This window comes from Aedes aegypti, chromosome 1 (genome assembly GCF_002204515.2).
Source record: "Aedes aegypti strain LVP_AGWG chromosome 1, AaegL5.0 Primary Assembly, whole genome shotgun sequence".
Classification (NCBI taxonomy): Eukaryota; Metazoa; Arthropoda; class Insecta; order Diptera; family Culicidae; genus Aedes; species Aedes aegypti.
In genome coordinates this window covers 42,293,937-42,311,007 of record NC_035107.1, presented here as the reverse complement: position 1 = coordinate 42,311,007, position 17,071 = coordinate 42,293,937, and the positions used below count along the sequence as shown (strand labels likewise).

General features: G+C 36.0%; 1 protein-coding gene across 1 annotated transcript in view; it reads right to left on the bottom strand.

Moving 5' to 3' along the window:
- Positions 1-7,976, bottom strand: part of LOC5569406 — a 36,985-nt gene extending 29,009 nt beyond the window's left edge. Inside the window, exons 1-2 of the mRNA XM_001658448.2 lie at positions 6,923-7,976; positions 6,602-6,744 (exon numbers count right to left, since the gene is read on the bottom strand). Of these exons, the coding sequence (XP_001658498.2) occupies positions 6,602-6,744; positions 6,923-7,339 (560 nt within the window). The 5' untranslated portion in view covers positions 7,340-7,976. The remainder of the gene's footprint in view (positions 1-6,601; positions 6,745-6,922) is intronic.
- Between the last annotated feature and the right edge of the window lie 9,095 nt (positions 7,977-17,071).

Below are 17,071 nucleotides of genomic sequence, written 5' to 3'. Positions count from 1 at the left end.
GTAAACACAAACACAATTCTTTAAATGAAAGTGTTGTTTATATTGAGAATCAATCGAAATTTAATCAAAAAATCAAAAACAAAAATTTGTTGTCTTATGCTGAAGTTATGATATCTTCAGACAACACTGCTTCACCAAACTCTTTTGAAATTTTATCAAATCATGATGATGATGAATGTCATGAAAATGTTGATAATTATATCTACAAACCTCCTAGCAAAAGAAAAAGAACCATTAATAAAAAGTCACAACAAAACCAAATTTTTGAACCTCAACCATCTACCTCGTTTGATATAAATTTTCCCCCTTTGAATAACTCTGATTCAACTAAAAACATTCCTGGATTTCGTAAATTAGAAGTTGACTTGGGGTAGCGACAAAACAGATCGTAGAGGTTCATTAATTATGGATTTAATTGATCTCAATGATGGATCTTTTACTAGGATTGTTGTACCACCCAATCAACCTTCTTGTATTGATTTATCTCTTTGTTCTAATAGTTTATCAATGAAATCTTCTTGGAAAACTATTGATGATCCTAATGGTAGTGATCATTTACCAATTTTAATTGAAATTCAAAATCCAGCTCGCGGTAATTTATTACACGATTCTCATGTTCCTGACCTTTGTCAAAATGTTAATTAGACAAAATTTTCTGATCTTATATCCTTTTCCTTAATTAATATTAACAATCTGGATTCTCCAATTGAAAATTACAATAATTTTTCAAAATTACTAATTGATTGCTTGCGTAAATCTCAAACCAAAAAAAAAAATGGTGGGTCATTATAAAAAAAGCGTCCATGTTTCTGGTGGGATAATGAATGTTCCATTGCTCTTAAAACAAAATCAGATGCTTTTAAAAAATTTCGCAGATCAGGCTCCAGAAATGATTATTTTTTATATTGTAAAGCTGAAGCATTGTTCATTAGACTTACTAAATCCAAGAAAAGAAATTATTGGAAAAATTTTGTCCAAAATCTTGATCAGGAAACTCATTATCTACATTGTGGTCAGTTGCAAGAAATTTAAGAAACTATGATTCGACTGTTCCTACTGTTTTGGAATATTCTGAAAAATGGATAGAGGAGTTTGCATCTAAAATTTGCCCTGATTTTGTTCCTAAATCCATCAAGTTTAAAAATAGTAGTCAAAATCATTTTCCTGAACTTTGTAATCCACTTTCATTAGCTGAATTAAATTTGGCATTATCAATTACTAAAAATACAGCTCCAGGAATTGATAACATTAAATTTATTGTTTTGAAAAATTTACCCGACGAAGGAAAACTTCATTTACTTTCAATATATAATGATTTCTTATCTCAAAATATAATTCCCTATGAATGGCGTTTCATCAAAGTCATCAGTATTCTTAAACCTGGTACAGATCCTTCATTAGCTGATAGTAGAAGACCAATCAGTTTGTTATCATGTTTACGAAAACTTTTAGAAAGAATGATATTTAATCGTCTCGAATTATGGGCAGAGAACAATAACATTTTTTCATCTTCTAAATTTGGATTTAGAAGAGGTCGTGGTACTCGTGACTGTGTTTCACTTTTGGCTTCACAAATTCAACTATCATTTAATAAAAAACAGGATGTAGTTTCCACTTTTCTTGATGTTTCTGGAGCCAATGATTCTGTACTTATTGAATTACTTTTCGAAAAGATGAATCATTTAAAAATTCCAAATTTAATCACCAATTTCATTTACAATTTATTTTCTTTTAAAATTATGAATTTTTTTTTCACAATGGATCCTCAAAATTATCAAGATATAGTTTTTTTGGACTTCCACAAGGATCTAGTTTGAGTCCGTTTTTATACAACTTGTTCACCAGGGATATTGCATCAATTATTCCAAATGGTTGTTATTTGCTTCAGTTTGCCGATGATAATGTTATTTCTATTAGCGGCAAACATAGAGAAATTATTAGACATTTTATGCAATATGCTTTGAATAATATTGATTCATGGGCTCATGAGAATGGTTTTTCATTTTCAGTTCAAAAAACTAAATACATCATATTTTCAAGAAAGCATTCTAATATAACTATTAACTTGTACCTTAATGGAATTGAAATTGAACAAGTTGATGAGTATAAATATCTTGGTATATGGTTTGATTTCAAATTGAATTGGAACATTCATATTAAACAAATTCAAAAAACATGTTCGAAAAGAATTAATTTTCTTCGCACAATCACAGGTACTTGGTGGGGTGCTAATCCATCTGATTTAATAACGCTTTATAAAACTACTATACGTTCAGTTATGGAATATGGTTGCTTCGCTTTTGGAAGTGCTGCAAATACATATTTTGTTAAACTTGAAAAAATACAATTTCGTTGTTTGAGAATTTGTTTGAAACTTATGAATTCAACTCATACTCAATCAACTGAAGTTCTTACCGGTATTGTTCCTCTCAAAATTCGTTTTCAAGAACTAAATTGCAAATTTTTGATTAATTGTTTCTCAAGTAATCATCCAATTATCAACATTTTGAAGTCCCTATTTGAAATTAACCCGACGAGCAAAATATTGGAATCTTATATTCATTGCTCAACTGAAAGTATTGTACCAATTCCATTGAATGGTTTTTACAATTGTAAAATTGATGTTCATACATATCAACCTTTGATTGACTTGTCGTTATTTCATGAATTAAAACAATTTCCAAAACATTTACATCCTCATTTTGCCAATATCTTATTTGAGCGTAAATTCGATGGAATTGCCCCTGCACAATTTTATTTTACAGATGGTTCATTAATTCAAGATATCGCGGGTTTTGGAGTATATAATAAGTTTTCGGCTCACTTTTTCAAATTGCAAGCTCCTTGTTCTTTTTTCATAGCAGAATTAGTCGCTTTATACTTTGCTTGCAAATTGATTAGGGAGTGTCCACCAAATATTTACATTGTATGCTCTGATAGCTTGAGTTTTCTTCATGCTTTGAACACCATTTCTTTCAATTTCAAAACTCATTATATCACGGTGCTCCCCTGACCGTTATTATCAGAAAAAAATCTCCATCAAATCTGTACTCACCAGTCGATTTCTATAGCTAAGCTGCATGTCTGGGCAAAATTTAAAAAAAATCGTAGGGCCCGTTTTGAAGTTACACCCTTTTGAATGTGTAAGTCCACTAATTCTAAGGAAATCTGAGATATTCAAACGAGTTTTCATTGGCCGAGATTATCAAGATGAATATAATATTTAAATTTGAACCAAAGTAGGTTTGTATAGTTATTTGTAAGTTCTGGGAAGAGTTTTGAATGAGAGGATAGACGGAATTTGGAGTAACGTCCTTTTGGAAGCGTAACCATTGAAAACACTTATTTCCAATAGTTTAAATTCTTATACTTTTGAGCATCTTCAAATGTTTTCAATGACACATTGCACTTATATGCCGCCAAAGTATTTCACAATTAACTGATTTTCCATAGGCTCAAGTGTTTTAATGCTTTACGGAGCTAATTCCATCATGTAACCAAATTAGTTCTTGTAGCACAATATTTTGGCTAGCTTGGTGAACTCATGTACTCACGATTCAGTTTATTTAACATGCAATTATTGTTAACTGTTGTACATCGAAGAGAAGTATACGTCAAGGAATACTTTATGAGGTAAGTTTTCGGTTATGGATAACAGTGTATGGAATAAAATAAAATTAAAAACGTAGAAAGCAGCGATACAAAATGGAAGAAAACAATGCAAAGTTTAGAACATCCATTGTTATTTTGTTTAATGGAGTTCAAATTTGTAGCAATTACAGATCTTAATTTTATATGTTTGTCTTTGTCAATTTGGAAAACTTTGTGAGGCTCCAAAAGTATGATTTGTTTTTACTTCACAAGCACAGTCTGCGATCGAAAACAAATAAGTTTACATGAAAATCTTCAGATTGTGTAGGATTGGAACCATATTCTGGTATGTCGTCCAGCAGGTTATCAACAGGGCCACAGAACAATTTACGATTTTCCGGTAATCAAAACTGGAATTTACGTAAAATCTATGAACAACTCTGTTTTAACCATATATAAAATATCTTTTCAAAATTATACCCCTTGACTTTGAATTCCATTATCCCGAATACCCGAAGACCATCTCTGCAAGTTCCAGCTTCTAGAATGGCATTACTTCGAATTCCATTATCACAGGACAATGTCATACAAGGTAATTATATATATTCGGGACAATAGCATTCAGTCTAATAGTGCGTTCAGGGGGATGACACTCGGGTTAATGCAATTCGGAGTTGAGGTTTAGAATCTTCTCAAGAGAGTTTGATTTTCAAGGGAGACATGTAGCATAAAGCTCTGAAAGTGTTATGATTTTAAATTCAATTAAATCAAATAATAACGAATGTTTCTTACTTTTCTTAAGCATATTTCAATGACTGAGGCTTTCACTTCACGAGTTACCATGAGAATGGACTGATTGATTTATACAATTCTTTTACTATTGTATTCATACAAAGCTCTTACGTGTTCATGAAATCGAAAAAACCGAGAAACCCAATGGTAAAAGTGTAAATTTTTTGAAAAATATACATGTTGTAATGTATGCTACAAATGATCACAAAAGTATTGACAGTGGTCTAGAGTTCTATAGTTTGGCCAATTGTGCATTACTCAGCAATTGAAGTTTATGTTCTGAGGCAGTACAAAATTAGCCGCAACAGCCGGTAGCTTCTGCTTCTTCTTATTGGCATTACGTTCCAACTGGGACAGAGCCTGCTTCTCTACTTAGTGTTCAATGAGCACTTCAACAATTATTAACCGAGAGCTTTCTCTGCTAAAGTTGCCATTTTTGTATCGTATATCGTGTGGCAGGTACAAACATACTCTATGTCCAGGGAATTCAAGGAAGTTTTCATTACGAAAAGATCCTGGACCGACCAGGAATTGAACCCAATCACCTCTAGCATGGCTTTGCTTGGTAGCCACGGACTCTAACCACTCGGTTAGGAAAGGCCCGAGGTAGCTAGTTGGGCCATAACAATATTTTATGAATAATAATAATGACACGAACATTGCTCTGTAATGCCTTACAGCGCTTGAGCCTTTGAAATAATAATCAATTGTTAAAGACTTTGGCGACATATAAGTGCAATGTGTCATTGAAAACATTTGAACATGCTTAACGGAATGCCTGCTTAAAAGAATGCCGAATTAATCTATTGGTTTTCAATGATTACACTTCCAAAAGGACGTAACTCTAAATTTCGTCTATCCTGCCATTCAAAACTCCTCTCAGAAGTAACAAATAACTATATAAACCAACTTTGATTCAAATGTTCATATTATATTTATTCTGATAATCACGGCTAATAAAAACTCGTTTAAATATCTCAGATTTCCTTAGAATTAGTGGACTTACACATTCAAAAGGGCGTAACTTCAAAACGAGCCCTACGATTTTTTTTAAATTTTGCCCAGACATGCAGCTTGGCTATAGAAATCGACTGGTGAGCACAGATTTGATGGAGATTTTTTTCTGATAATAACGGTCAGGGGAGCACCGTGTATATATTATTTATGTTGAAACAACTTTTATTTGACTTACACTCTCAGGGATTTATCATAAAAATAATATGGATCCCTTCCCATTGCAAAATTTATGGTAATGAACAGGCTGATTTATTGGCTAAGTTTGGTGTTGCTCGCGGGCTTATTTATAACCGTGACATTTCTTCTTCTGATTATTATCCCAAATTAAAAGAATATTCCATTAGTAAATGGCAAATTTGTTGGAATTCTAGCGACAAAGGAAGATGGTGTTATTCAATTTGTCCTAAGGTCAGTCACTTTCCTCGGTTTAAGAATACACCAGGTAGTAGAAATTTTATTTGCTCTTTTTCACGACTGATATCAAATCATTATTTGTGTAACAGTCATTTATATCGTATCAATATTAAAGATTCCAATTTATGTGAGTGTGAAATCTCGTATGAAGACATAGACCATATTGTACTTCAATGTTCAAGATATATTTTACCGAGAGAAAAATTATTTAACAATATAATCAATTTTGGTCATCAAACTCCTGTTTCTATTCGAGATATATTGGGTACAAAGTACTACCCTATACTTAAACTCTTATATCAATTTTTAATTGAGATCTCATGTATTGTTTGATACTCGTTTTTTTTGTATATTTTTTTATTTTCAGATATCAAGATGATGTTTGGATACCAAGATGATGTTTAGTAAACCCCCTCCCTCATCCCATTTTTCAAGATATCAATACACACTCAAATCTACATTATATTTCAGTATATGGCTCTGTTATGGTTTTTGTTTTACCGTATGAGCCTTTAGTTTTAGTTTTCTTTTTGTTTTGTAACGTTATGTGAAAAGATAAAGAGGTTTTATGCCTCTTTGAGAAAGATTTCGAAAGGAAATCACTCAAAGGGGCTTTTCCCTCTTTCAAAATTGTTGGTTAAAATAAATAAATAAATAAATAAATATGCAGTTATGGGCAGTGTACCAATCATATATTTTTTTTGCGCCAATTTCACTCTCCTTCCTACTTAGAGAGTGGCACTTTTTGTTTGTGATCCCAAAATCCTCTCCTTATTCCCGCACTCACCAGAACTCCATCGCCTTGGTCCTCCTTGCGTAGTACGCGATGGCAGCACTGATGGCCATAAACGACACCGTTCCGACGACCTTCGACTCCCGTGCATATTCCACCAGTGGATGTTCTCTCGATTTCATCCAGCACTCTAAAAACTTCCAAAAGCACACAATCAATCACAATCGATCATCGTCAAACTTGCCGATTAAAGCCCAATTCACTTCTTGCTTGTGGCAGCTATTTTTGTTGAACTGAACCGGCAAGTCATCTTCGTCATCACCGCACCGTCACCACTCTTATTTACCCATCAATACCCCAACACACAGCACATACCACATTGAAGATAGCTCGCGAGTGGCTCATCTTGACGTAAGCAGGCATCAAGAACATCAGCAGGGTTCCTGGCAGGCTCGGAAGCGACACCGAGTAGTTGTTGATCCAGCCGAACCAGCGATACATGGCACAGAATCCCGCACTCCAGCAATTGGACACGGCCCACCCATTGAAGGACTCACTGACCAGCTCAAACAACGCCTGCAGCACAACTTCCATCGACAGTGTCTTCCGGGTGTAGCACAGCATGAACAACCGCACGATCGAAATCGGCACGAAAAACTTCAAATTGCCCCCAATAGTGGCACGCATCTGGTGCCGCAGGTGATCCTCGCATGTTTTTCCCGGATGGGACAACGTGGCACAGGTCACCCCCGAGTGGACAATCTCGTCCCAGTGCTTACTGATGGCGGCCATTTCGCAAAACTTCCCGTTGGACGACCGAACTCTTCACCACACCAAGCGAACCGATCTCGACCGCTGAACCCGCCGTACTGTGTACTGGATCAGAGCCGAGCCACGCAGCGATCCTCGCCTAATTGATTGGCGCAAGTTACTTCGCATGACGTGCGCGCGCCCGCAATTCAAGCCAGGTATGTATCGATCGGCGGCGCATCAACAAAAAAAAGCCCAAGAACCACAATTTGTTTATTCACACACACGCGCTTCAACGGTCAAACAGCTTACAATAGCTCCATAATAGTTTGGATTTTTTGTCTGTGCCCTATGACACCTAGAAAAAAAAACCGTACCATCATAGATAAACAGAAACGCGATGACGGCGATGACCAACAAACGGTGTGGACGATGGCAGTTCTAGGTGGTGAGCCAGGTAGGGCGAGGATTTGCTGCGTGGTCGAGACGGTAAACGCTAATTACGAAGCAGTATAAATCAATTTCCTATTAAACAGCCGTCGATTCGAGGTGAAGTGCAAATTTTGCTTCGGTAAATAGTGCGGAAGTGGTGGTTAGTACTAAGGCAAGCATTGAGCTCACTCGAAATGTGGTGCATATTCTGGCGACGTCATATTTTGAGGCAATTGTCAGGCATATCGGTGTAAGAGTTGCGAACAGTTTCACGTGCTGTTCATTCATTAAGCAACTATGAGCAGAGCAGCATTTTACTCTACTCTACTCTACTCTGCTTTGTTCTTTGGAGTTTTGTTGCTTCTTAAGGACTAGTTTATTAGATATTTACGAAATCTTGGAATAAGTTATCACTTTTGTATTTGCTGTACTATTTGAAGTTGAATAACTTTTAAGAACATCCATTTTTTTCAAGAATGGAGAACTCTTATTTACCCGAAACGTTATCATTTTGTGACTTTCATTACCTTTTGTTACAATACATTCACATGTATCAGAAATGTAGGTGACTAATATCACAAAAAGGCGTCCTTTCAAAAACGGCACCTTTGACCTAATAATTATTACTAGGCCACATCCGTGAATAACTTTGGCATCGGGGGTTTTTCCCGACCGGCTTGTCTGAGAGTTGTTGACAGACCAACAACGTCGAAAAAATTCAATAAGGTACCCCGGGACAAATGGACCCTAAAAATACGATAGTTCAAACAAATTGTTCAATAATATTCAAATGCCACTATTTTGCAAATCCATAAACATGGTCACAATTTGGCAATATATTTGTTTGCTGATGTGTGCATGAATTTGATCGAACTATTTCGAAATCTTGAAAACCTTGAAAAAAAAGTTGTAAAATGTATCAATAGACGCAGTTACCTAAAAAACGGAGCAAGTGGGACACATCCAAGTTCATGCGTCAATCCACATTAGAATGTCATTATAATGGTTTGATAAATCATAGATTTTTAATATTGAGTTCATAATAGATGTACATAGGGTATCCACCATAAAATATGAAATGCTTTATATAGAAAATGTACATTTAGTAGTATGTCACATCACACTTAATATTAACTGAAAATTTTTCACTAAAAGTGTTAAGAAAAAGGAATAAAACATGTTCAAAATACACTCCCGTGCATAAGTTTGGGTCCACCCTTTAAAAAACATACAGAAGTGTTCAGTCCATATCTCTGTGATTACGCGTCCAATTGAAACTCTCTTAGCCTCATTCGAAAGGCAAAGAGTTATTCTTACTTCATATGTATTTTTCCTAAAACAATTTTTGAATTTTGTATACTAAGTTTTTACCTAAAGTTGTGACATTTTTCAAATATCACACTGAAAAAACATAGCTTATTTCCTCAGCATTGGATCGACCAAAATTTTAAAACATGGTGTCATTAGAATCGTAATTTTTATATTCTTTAAAGAGTGCTCACGATTTGTTTGCGGAAAATTCTGAAAACTATTCAAAATCAATTAATCAGTCATTCAAGTCATCGTGCAAAAGTTTAGGTTCACCCCTCAGTATGATGCAAATCGTACACAAGTTTGGGTTCGAAAATTTTGTATTTTTCAAGGAGCTGGTTGTGATGACGCAAAAAAGTTACTTTCGGTAGTCATGTTGGCTTGGTAACTCGTAATTTCAAAGTGATACTACTCAGACGTCATAGTTCGTATTCATTCACAACAGTATCACTTTGTTTCCTTACATACAGACATTATGCTGATACTTTTTAAACGATGCCAGTGTGAATCCAACTGTTTTTCTTTATTTCGCAATGGACCAATGCACGAGTTTATTATTTGACGTTTAAGCGATGCCGTGTTATTTATGTGGCCATGGAAACCAGTGAATTCGGCTCCGCTCAAACGTCAAATTAGTGAACTCGTGCATTGGTCCATTGCACAGTGAGAAAATCGGGCTCAAAAACGCGACTAAATGCAATATCTCAGCTGGGTAACGGTTCCAGGAAATGGTTCTGGCTATTCTAGATCGAAAAAAGGCTGCTGAATCGATTGGTGGCGATCTCATTGACCGGAGACTTCGCCCTGGCCACCTAGAGCCCTGGAATCATCCTGAGTTCCTTACAGCAAGTAGAATTAATGGAACTGAAATAAATTGTCATGATTACGTTTTGCTGCGAAGCCGCACACGAAAATATTCTTACATGGGGGATTTAGTGAAATGAATGATTGACCGTTATGGCCATTTTATGGTTCCGGAGCAAACCCGGAACATCCGTAAAATTGGCAATATTAAAAAAAATATATTGTGATGGTTCCTTTGTCTCTTGTTTGTTACAAATAAGTATTCATACAATTCGTATTTAATAATCTAAATGTTTGCCCATTACGGCCATTTTATGGTTCCGGAACTAACCGAACTAACCCAGAACATCCGAAAAAATGGAAATACTTAAAAAAAAAAAAATAGTTCCTTTGTCTCTCGTTTGTTAGAAAGAAATACTCTTACAATTCGTATTTAGTAATCTGAATCACGGTGTGCCAGAAACCGTTATTAACGTAAAAAAATGTCCAAAATTTTGGCACCTACCATTCGAAAGATATAGTATTCAAGCATCTTCTCCGTGAATTTGAAAATATTTTAACGAGGGAATCGAAAGTTATCGTGATTTGAAGGGTTTGAACTGTTTTGGAAATGATTTTTACATACTTCACAATTTTCCCCACCAGTGCATCATTATCAATTTGTAAACTAGCCAAGTAACCATCAGCTTTGCATTGAGCATTCAAAACATATTATATCCAAGCATCTTCTCTGAAATTTTGAGACAATTTCTTCGAGAAAATCAGAAGTTACAGTGATTTGTATATTTCTATGAAGTTTAAATAAGGGCTTATTTCTATGGATTTACTGTATTGATGCGCATAATTTACAAATAAAAATGTCTATAGGACTGACACTCGGTATCCAAAATAATCTAAGTAGAATCTTCGCAGTTAGTTTGATAAAACTTTATCGAAAGACAACATAACCGGAGTACTTTGAAGGTTTGGACATGTCTTTAGGATTTATTTTCAATCGTCTAAAATAATGTGCACCACACGCATTTGATCATTGCGATACAAATTAACTAAACAGATTTGTATTGTCTCTGTGTTGAAATTGTTTTGACTTGTCTTTCATTCAAGAAAGGCAGTGTTTCGTTACAGCATAAGCAAATGTGATCATTTTCGGCGTTTTGCTGGGCAGTGATTCGTTATGGCTGAAATACGCGTATTGGTTAATCTGAATAATTTGAAAATGGTTCTTTGTTGCTCAGTCGAGGATGGATTATCAACTGATATCGTTTTATGCTACTGTTTTAAATGTTCTAAATACGATTGTTCAGAATTTATTCGGACAACGTTTTTATTTGTTCAAATAATAGTTCAATAGTTGTTCAAATTAATTCAAATAAAAAGTCGGTTATTGTCCAAATAAACCTTGTTTCATGTTTTTCAAATATTTCAATGCAACAAGTCTCATATTCGGATTAGTTTTACATAATAACACAAGATCCTTGAATTGTTAGGTACTATAAATATCGACATTTCATTTAGATACTGATAGTTTACGTTTTAGATTGATGTTGCATGATTCGCATCATGCAAAACCTTTGAATGGTTCGTTATCAAAGGTGTCGTCAGTTTTGTACATATGAAAGAATTACTTTTTATTTTATTTTATTTATTATTTTGTTGACATTATTACCCTTGTAGGGAGGTGTCACCAGTGAATATGATGCGATGATCTCTAGGACTCTTGTAATTAAGCGTTTACCAAGACGAATCCTGTAGTATAACCTCTTTCCATTTTCCAAACTCCCAATGATTTCTCGTGGAAGTGCAGAGGATCCCAACGGCTTCGTCAGAGATAGCAACACGTAATACATTTATTCCATGACCCAAATTGACCTGTATTCGAACGCAGGCGGCGCTGATATTGCTTAGTACAGGAAATGAGAATTCCATTACTTACACACTGAGAGTGATGCAACAAATCCTAAGTAGCATAGCATCCGTTGGTTCCTTATACAAGTTATACTAATACCTTATACTAATTAAAAATATTCAAAATTTGCTTTTCCAAAACTTCAAAGTACTCTAGTTATGTTGTCTCTTGATAAAATTTTCTCTAGCTAACTGCGAAGATGCTAGTCAACTAGTGTGTGTAGTCTTCTGAATGCTGAGTGTCAGTCCTATAGACATTTTTATTTGTAAATTATGCGCATCAATATGGCAAAGCCATATAAATAAGCCCTTATTTAAACTTCATAGAAAAAATGGAAAATATACAAATCACTGTAACTTCTGATTTTCTCGAAGAAATTGTCTCAAAATTTCACAGAAGATGCTTGGATATCATATGTTTTAAATGCTCAATGCAAAGCTGATGGTTACTTGGCTAGTTTACAAATTAATAATGATGCACTGGTGGGGAAAATTGTGAAGTATGTAAAAATCCCTTCCAATACAGTTCAAACCCTTAAAGTCACGATAACTTTCGATTCCCTCGTTAAAATATTTTCAAACTCACGGAGAAGATGCTTGAATACTATATCTTTCGAATGGTAGGTGCCAAATTCTTGGACATTTTTTTTACGTTAATAACGGTTTCTGGCACACCGTGGAATGTTTGACCATTACGGCCGTTTTATGGTTTTAGTTCCGGAACCCGGAACATCTGTAAAATTTTCCATATTTGAAAAAAAAAGATTATTCATGTGTTCCTTGTTGATTAAAATTAAGTATTCTAACATATTGGATTTAGTGATATGAATGTTTGATCACTTTGACCATCTTATGGTTCCGTAATTAACCCGGAACATCCGTAAAATTGAAAAAAAAAATGTTCTGATAGTTTCTATGTTCCATGTTAGTTTTAATTAAGTATTCTCAAATGTCGAATTAAGTTATATGAATGTTTGACCATTATGGTCATTTTATGATTCCTACACTAACCCGGAACAACCGTAAATATTCCATATTGGAAAAAAAAATCTGATAGTTCAGGAAGAATGCTAAGAGAAATCTTTGAAAGAACTCCTGGAAGTATTCCTGGAAAAATTCCTTAAGGAACCTCAGGAGAATCCCTGAAGGAACTCCTAGAAAATCAACTGGAGAAATCCATAAAGTAAAATCTCTGGAGGAACTTGAAGAAATCCTTTAAGGGATTCAAGGAAGAACTCCTGGAAGAACTTCTAAGGGATCTCTAGTGGAACTCCTTTAAGAATCTCTCGAGAATCGCTGGAGAAGCTCCTGGAGGAATTTCTTAAGGGACTCCTGGAGTAATTCCCGAAGTAAATCCTGAAGGAAAATAACTCTGAAGGAATTCCCGAAGGAACTCCTGGAGGAATATTTGGAGTTATATTCAAAAGAATACTTGGAGGAACTCCTGGAGGAATTTCCGATGAACCTTCTAGAGGAATTCGTGAACGTAAATCTTTCAGGAGTATCGTCAAGAATTCCTCCATGAGCGTTTTCAGAAAATCCTCTAGCAGATCTTTCAGGAAATCCTCCAGAGTTTCCTTCTAAAACTCCTTCAGGAATTCCGCCATGAATTCCTTCGATAATTCTTCCAGTTCCTTCAGGAATTATTCCAGGAAATCTTTCAGAAAATCTTCAAGGATTTACTTCAGGAATTCCTTCAGGAGTTACTCCAGGATTTTCTTCCGGAATTCCCCCAGAAATTCTTTCAGGAGTTCATTCAGGAATTACTCCAAGAGTTTCTCTAGGAAACCCTTTAGGAATTGCTCCAGGAGTATCTTAGGGATATCTCCAGGAATTCTTCAGGGATTTCTCCAGTAATTCTACAAGATGTGCTTTCAGGAATTCCTCCAGGAAATTCTACAGAAATTCCTCCAGGAGTCTTTTGAGGAGTTCTTTCGGGAAAATACTCCAGGTATATCTTCAGGAATTCCTCTAACAATTTCTTCAAAATCTTCTTTTGGAGATCTATAAAGATTTCCTCCAGGGTTCGCTTCAAGAATTGCCCCAGGAGTTCCTTCAGGAATTTTACCAAGAGTTCGTTCAAGAATTACTCCAAGAGAATCTTCAGGAATTTCTCCAGGTGTTCCTTCTGTAATACCTCAAGAGTTCTTTCAGAAGTTTCTACAGAAATTCCTTAAGAAGTTCCTTCAGGAATTACTCCAAGAGTACCTTCAGGAACCTTTCCAGGAGTATCTCCAGGAATCGATTACGGAGTTCCTTCAGGAGTTCCTCCAAGAATTCCTGAAAGAGTTTCTTCTGAGATTAGTCCAGGAGTTCCTCCAGGTATTCATCCAGGAATTCCTCCAAATATACTTCCAGAAGTTCCTTCAGGAATTCCTCCAGGAGATCTTTCAGGAAATCCTCCAGGGTTTCCTTCAACAATTCCTCCAGGAATTCATCCATGATTTCCTTCAAGAATTTTTCCAGAAGTTCCTTCAGGATTTACTCCAGGAAATCTTTCAGGAAATCTTCGATGATTTACTTCAGGACATCCTACACGTATTCCATCAGGGAGATACTTCAGGAATTCCTCCAAGACTTCCTGTAGGGATCCCTTCGGGAATTCCTCCGGAAGTTTCCTAGGGATTCCTCCAGGAATTCTTCAGGATTTTTTTCAGGAGTTCTTTCAGGAATTCCGTCTGGAGGTTGTTCAGAAATTCCTCCAAGAGTTCCTCCAGATATTCCTTCAAATTTTACTCCAAATATTCCTGCAGGAATTCCTTCAGGATTATTTTCATGAATTCCTCCCGTAGTAGCTTCAGGAATTTCTACTGGAGTTTCTTCAGGTATTTCTCAGGAATTTCTGCAGGGGTTCTTTCAGGAATTATTCCAGAAGTTCCTTTAGGAATTGTTCTAGAAGTTCCTTCAGGAATTCCTACAAGAGTTCCACTAGGAAACCCTTATGGGAATCCTCCAGGAGTTTCTTCAGGAATTACTTCAGGAGCTCCTTCAGGAATTTCTTTAAGAGTGCATTCAGAAATTCCTCCAGGAGCTTCTCCAGCAATTCCTCCAAGCGTTTCACGAGAGATTCTTAAAGGAGTTCCACTAGAGATCCCTTAGGAGTTCTTCCAGGAATTCTTCCTTAAATCCCTTAAAGGATTTCTTCAAGTTCCTCCAGAGATTTTACTTTATGGATTTCTCCAGTTGTTTTTCTAGGAGTTCCTTCAGGGATTCTCCTGAAGTTTCTTCAGGAATTTTTCCAAAAATACTTCCAGGAGTTCTTTCAAAGATTTCTCTAAGCATTCTTCCTGAACTATCAGATTTTTTTTCCAATATGGAATATTTACGGTTGTTCCGGGTTAGTGCAGGAATCATAAAATGACCATAATGGTCAAACATTCATATAACTTAATTCGACATTTGAGAATACTTAATTAAAACTAACATGGAACATAGAAACTACAGTCGCCTCTCCACATCTCGATATCAAAGGGACCATCGAGATAGGGAGAGATCGAAACAAAGAACAAATTTTTGAAGAATACTAGATTGAAAAACACTCCGTTGCCAAGAAAGTAATACACAAACAGACGTCATATAGCGCTCCTAATTTGTTTTGAATCCCAAAACTTTGGTCTAGTAACCTTCGATATTGGTCATATCGACATAGGGAGAGAAAATTGAGAACAAACAAGCAACAGAAACACATCGAGATATGGAGATATCGAGATAAGGAGGATATCGAGATATGGAGAGAGAGAATGTATGCAAACTGAAGGGACCTATGAAATCATCGACATAGGGAGAGATATCGAGATTTAGAACATCGAGATGTAGAGAGTCGACTGTATCAACACATTTTTTTCAATTTTACGGATGTTCCGGATTAATTATGGAACCATAAGATGGTCAAAGTGATCAAACATTCATATCACTAAATCCAATATGTTAGAATACTTAATTTTAATCAACAAGGAACATATGAATAATCTTTTTTTTTTTCAATATGGAAAATTTTACAGATGTTCCGGGTTAGTTCCGGAACCATAAAATGGCCGTAATGGGCAAACATTCAGATTATTAAATACGAATTGTAAGAATACTTATTTGTAACAAACAAGAGACAAAGGAACCATCAGAATATATTTTTCTAATATTGCCAATTTTACGTATGTTCCGGGTTTGCTCCGGAACCATAAAATGGCCATAACGGTCAATCATTCATGTCACTAAATCCCCCATGTAAGAATATTTTCGTGTGCGGCTTCGCAGCAAAACGTAATCATGACAATTTATTTCAGTTCCATTAATTCTACTTGCTGTAAGGAACTCAGGATGATTCCAGGGCTCTAGGTGGCCGGGGCGAAGTCTCCGGTCAATGAGACCACCATCAATCGATGCAGCAGCTTTTTTTCGATCTAGAATGGCCAAAATAATTTCCTGGAACCGTTACCCAGCTGAGATATTGCATTTAGTCGCGTTTTTGAGCCCGATTTTCTCACTGTGCATTGTAAGATGAATTAGCACCAATCATGGATGACGCGTACAAATTTCAGTGACGGCCTACTTCGCCTTAACATAAAACTATAAAATTTCAAAATTTTTGTTTGGTTTTGTTAAACATAAATAACCCTCTAATACTCTATGACGGGGTTGGTGGTCTAATGGCTACCGCTTCTGCTTCATAAGCAGAAGGTCATGGGTTCAATCCCAGGCCTGTCCCTTTCCTCGTACTTTGTAGTTGTATCTTTCACTTGCTCCTATCTACCACTCTTAATATATCAAAGTTGATGGTATGATATGATCTATGATATCTATCACAGTTCATAGCATTTGCTACAACCTGAGACGGACATAAATAAATCGTTTCCCTACGCTTCCATTCGTTTACGCCTGATACATAGGCAGTATGCTAACCAAACCAGCAAGCCTCTCTGCCATAAAAATTACCCCACCCTTTCACCCTTCCCGCATGAACTGGCGTTGACGCAGTGGTGTGTACGGTCGACCGTGGGAGCCAGTTGAATCCATCATCAATTCCTTCCCCTTCCCCTCATTGGTCTGCATTCTGACGTGGCAGGCACCATTGTTGCCTAAAAATAGAAGATCACCAGCACTTATACACTGAGGGTGCCTGTTAATCCCAAGCAGTCATTCGGTTGGTTCCTTGTGTAAGTGCAGCTGATCTGGCGATACTGGAGTAGCAACCACGGGCGACCAATCAAAGCTCAAAAGCTCAAAGCTCAAAGCTCATAATTAACCCTCTAATACTCAAATTTTTATTGTTGATCTGAGTATTATTTTTCGCTAACTAAAATCGATCTAAACACGTTGGACAATGAT